We start from the raw sequence: 4,795 nt of genomic DNA on the forward strand, positions 1-4,795 counted from the left end.
AGCTGCTGCTGACGCTTCAGGACGAGTTCAGACGCATGAGCTTGTGAGGATCAGTCAAGATATTAACAATTAAAATATTACAGTGAAATAAAATAAATGTTAACTGAAAAACTGTTTATTTTTTTGAAAAAATTCTTAATTGTCTTTTAGCTTTAACTAAAACTGAAATAATTATAAATAAAAAAAGTAGTTTTAAATAACTAAACTAAAAATGAATAAACATTTGGTATTTTGTAAATAAAAACTAATAAACTTTGGACTAGTGTTATAATCATTAATTAAAAGTAAATCTAAAACAAACATTTTAAATTTAAATAAAATTAATGGTAACTGAAATAAAATATAAACATTCTTATTGTCAACTAACTGAAAATATGAAAATATTTATTTTGTTCAGTTTAACTTGGAAGTACTAAAATTACTAAGATTAAAATAAAAAAAGACTGTAGTTATTTGTCTCATTTTCAAAATAAAATTAGACTAAACTTATCTAAAAATGAAAAAAATAAAATAATATTTGATTGTAAACAAATAAACAACAAAAAAATAATAATCTGACAACACAAAGTGACAAAAACTGAAATAAAAAAATAAAAAATAAAAAAATCATATTTTATAAATACTATAATAAGAATAAACTGACAAAAATGCAACAAAATGACAAATGAAAAGGGAAAATAAAAAAAATAAAAAATAATTTGTAGTATTGATAAATAGTATACTAATGAATAAACTGATAAAAATACAAAAAAATACAGAAATTAAAATGGAAAATATAAAATTAAAAACAAAGTTAAAATATTAATAAATATTATAATAATTAATACATTGAAAAAAACATGACAAATGGAAAATATAAAAATAATTACTAACTCATAATATTAATAAATACAATATTAATTAATAAACTGACAAACAGCAAAGTGACAGGAAAAAAAAATATATATATATTAATAAATAAATACTATATTATTATAGTTTTCTTTCTGTCATTTGTCACTCACACTTCTGTCGTTCTGAACTGCTGTATTGTTTTATTGCGTGTTTCCAGCTTGAGTTCATTCAGCGCTTCGAAAGAGTGAATCACTTTGCGAATCAATTGATTCATAGTTTAAGAAGCTGGTGCCCACGATCAGTCAAGCTCCAAAACAGACATTAAAGCATGAAAAGAGCAGTTAATCTGGACCTCGTGAAGGCTGTGCTCCGCGTGCTGATGTGTGTGTGTGTGTGCGGTGTGTGTGTCAGTGAGCAGCAGGAGTTGAACACACAGATCCAGTCCTGCGCTTCGGATCGACTCCGGCAGAATATGGAGCGAGAGATGGAGACGCTCGTGAAGAGAATGGAGAATAAAGGAGAACAGATCGCTCAAGTCAGGCGTCATCAAGCTCAGGTAACCTCAGAAAACCTCAGAAAACAGCTTTAATGTGATTACTAGAGTGTATGGAGCCACATCAGCCTCAAAAATAATAATAATGTACAAATCAACATTCATAATGCACTGTTGACTAGATCAGATCGTGGTCTTCACCTGATCTTCAGCTCACACACGTTTGATTAAAGCTGAAGACATAACTCTATGCATGTTTTTAAGATTGTAAGAGTTAAACATATTTTATTGGACTGTCCTGGGTTTAATACAAGTGAATGCTCTACTATGAAGTTATTACACTTAAAGACTTATTTATAAGATTATGCCTGAAAAGGTTTTATATTTTGTATCATATGTTAATTTTAAAAAATGTGTATAATATGACTTGTGTTTGTTTGCTTGGTTTTATTGTATTTATATAAGCTTTAGATAATAACATGGCATTGAATCTATCCATCATTTATTTATCTATCATCTATCTATTTATATATCTATCTCTCTTTCTATCTTAAATGCAGAGCACAATTCACATTTACAGAATCTCATCTCCCAGTGGTTGAGCTTCCTGGGTCTGTTCAGTATGGAGCGTTTTGATTGGTGGATTAAAACTCACTGCGATTGGCTAAACAGAACATCCTCCAAAAAAAAGATATTAATGAATCTTAACCTGTCAGGAATCTCTCAAAAATACCACACACAAATTCAAAGCAGTCCACGCACGTGTGACGATCTACAAATGCAGATTCCTGTATAGCTCAAGTATTCAATTCCAGAATTACAATCAATCTTCGATTTTTCCCAACACTAGTTATAACTAAAGTCTGAAATATAATTTCGAGAGGTCTTGGAAAACTATGAATCACGATACGGCTGAATGTGATTATTAACCTGAAATAAATAACAGCGCTGCATGTTTTAAACTCAAAACACATTTCACAGTCTCTGATTTCAATGTTTATTTGATGGTGTTTCTATTGTTCAATGCTGTAAGACATTTCAAAATAAGAGTCCCACTGCATTTCTGAAAGACATTACCACATTTAACTGTTCTCTTTTTTTAAGATCTTAAATGTTGTAAGTTTGATGTTGAGATGATGGTGTGTGTGTGTGTGTGTGTGTGTGTGTGTGTCAGATGGAGCGGTTGAGGAAGCGCAGTGGTAAACAGAGTCCCGGTGGAGGATCGGTGTCGGTGCGGGCCAGACCCGGCGAGCGGATCAGAGAGAGTCTGAGTCTGCTGAAGGACATGCGCTCGCTGCAGAGCTCGCTGCGCTGGGACCACTGACGCCAGCGGGTTTAGCGGAACACTCGGCCCATGGCTCGAAACATGCCCGGGCCAAAGGTCGCCACTAAAACATGCCCGGGTCAAAGGTCGCCACTAAAACATGCCCGGGTCAAAGGTCGCCACTAAAACATGCCCGGGTCAAAGGTCAGCCCAATGCCTAAAGAGAGAACATATTGCATTTTGCCTGAGAATGATTTTGATGACAATTTTTTTTCACAACTTTTTTTGTTTGTTTGTTTTTTCGCAACAATTTATAATTGAATTTTTTTTTCACTACACTTTTTAGCATTTTTGTTTTTTTGATTTTCGCTACCGTTTTTTTTTTCACGACAATTTTGTGTTTTTTTATTATTTTAACAACACATTTTTTTTAATGACAATTTCTTTTTTTTACTGTACGATATTATAGTGAAATGGTTTAAAAAATCATTTAATTGGGCATAAAGGCAGTACAACAAATACTAAAAATGCAATAAAAATGAAAAATATATTTTTTTTTTTACATGAAGCTATTTATTTTTAATATTTGTAAAAAAAAACAATTTTGTAATTGGCATAAAATGTGCTAAATTGTTATTAAAATTTTAATTTAATTGTCATTAAAAAATTATATATTTTTTTTTTGGTCATGTGACCCGGACATGTTTTTGGCATTCACACTTTGATCTTTTTTGTTTGTTTCTTTTCTGATTGATGTTGGATTTGTTTGGAACAGGTTTTGTCGTTCAGAATCTGTTCACATTCGAATGAATAGATAAACAAGCAGATGAAACTGTTTTCATTGGTATTTGTCACTTTTATTACATGAAGATGTTTTATTACGTGTCGAGAAATGTTTCCAGAGCAGAATAAAGGACAGAACTAATACCAAAAACATGCCCAGGTCAAAGGTCAGCCCCAAACCCAAAGAGAGAACATACTGCATTATTTTCATGACAATTTTTAGTTTTATTTACTGTATGATATTATAGTGTAAATGATTTCATTTTTTTAATTTAAGTGGTAATAAAGGCTGTACAACATATTAAAAATGTAATAAAAATGTTAGAACATAATTATTTGTAATATACATAAATTATATATATATATATATATCTTTACATATCATTACATAATTAGCATAAAAAGTGATAAATTATCAGTAAAATAATGTCATGATGCAGAGAATCTCCATGTTCCTAGTTTTAATTATGTAGAATATCATTTGTTATTTTATCCATGTGTATTTTATTGGTCATGTGACTCGGGCATGTTTTTGACATTCACACTTTGATCTCTTTTTTGGTTGTTTGTTTGTTTTCTGATGTTTGTTCGATTTGTTTGAAATCGTACAGAATCACATCACATCAGCGATTAATGAATGAAGATAAACAAGCAGAAAACCAAACTCTGTTTTCATTGGTATTTGTCACTTTTATCACATGAAGATGTTTTATTATGTGTTGAGAAATGTTTCTAATGAACTACAGCTTCTTCTACCTCAGATATTACCCAGAATTCCTGTGCAGCTCCTGCAGGACTGAATGTTTACTTGTTTTTCATGTTTAAAATTAATATTCTCGACATTGCAAGAACCGGTTTTTGTTTGGTGTAATGTGGCCTGATAACACTTTACAATAAGGTTTCATTAGTTAACATGAACCAAACAATACTTTTTATTTATTAACATTTCTATGATCAACAGTTTGTTAACATTAAACATTAAAGGTCTATGAACAGCATGAACATTTTGATTAACTAACATAAACAATGGTTAATAAATGCAAATGTGAAATAAAAAATATTGCTTGTTTGTTAATGCATTAACTAATGAGACCTTATTATAACGTGTCACCTTTGACTTTTATTATATTCATTTTGTGTTTTGTTTCGTGATAGTGAAGGTGATATATGACCAGTTAAATTAATATTACAGATTTTTTTTAAAAACGTATGATGGATTTTATTTTAATTGAGCTGCGATTAGTTAAAGCTACATTGTGCGTGAGAGTGTGCATGTATGTGTGTGTGTGTGTGTGTGTGTGTGTGTGTGTGTTCATACGCTGGTGCTCAGAATGACTTTAAAATGTTTGAAATATTTATTTTTACAGAACTGAATAAAAATCACATGAATGACGTGTTTTGACTGCTACACTGATGGAGGA

The 4,795-nt window shown here is 30.7% G+C and overlaps 1 protein-coding gene across 3 annotated transcripts in view; it reads left to right on the forward strand.

Annotated features, from left to right (window-relative positions):
* Positions 1-3,426, forward strand: part of cep57 (centrosomal protein 57) — a 15,220-nt gene extending 11,794 nt beyond the window's left edge. For 2 of the 3 annotated variants that reach the window (XM_077221425.1, XM_077221424.1), the window contains 3 exons: positions 1-43; positions 1,246-1,390; positions 2,502-3,426. The exon at positions 1-43 is cut by the window's left edge and continues 169 nt beyond it. In XM_077221425.1, coding sequence (XP_077077540.1) covers positions 1-43; positions 1,246-1,390; positions 2,502-2,651 — 338 coding nt within the window. In that variant the 3' untranslated portion in view covers positions 2,652-3,426. The remainder of the gene's footprint in view (positions 44-1,245; positions 1,391-2,501) is intronic. The other variant, XR_013200663.1, reaches the window with a different exon arrangement.
* Positions 3,427-4,795: the final 1,369 nt, after the last annotated feature.

Source organism: Siphateles boraxobius, unplaced genomic scaffold (genome assembly GCF_051911475.1).
Source record: "Siphateles boraxobius isolate OS27281-9 unplaced genomic scaffold, OSU_SipBor_1 82, whole genome shotgun sequence".
Lineage (NCBI taxonomy): Eukaryota > Metazoa > Chordata > Actinopteri > Cypriniformes > Leuciscidae > Siphateles > Siphateles boraxobius.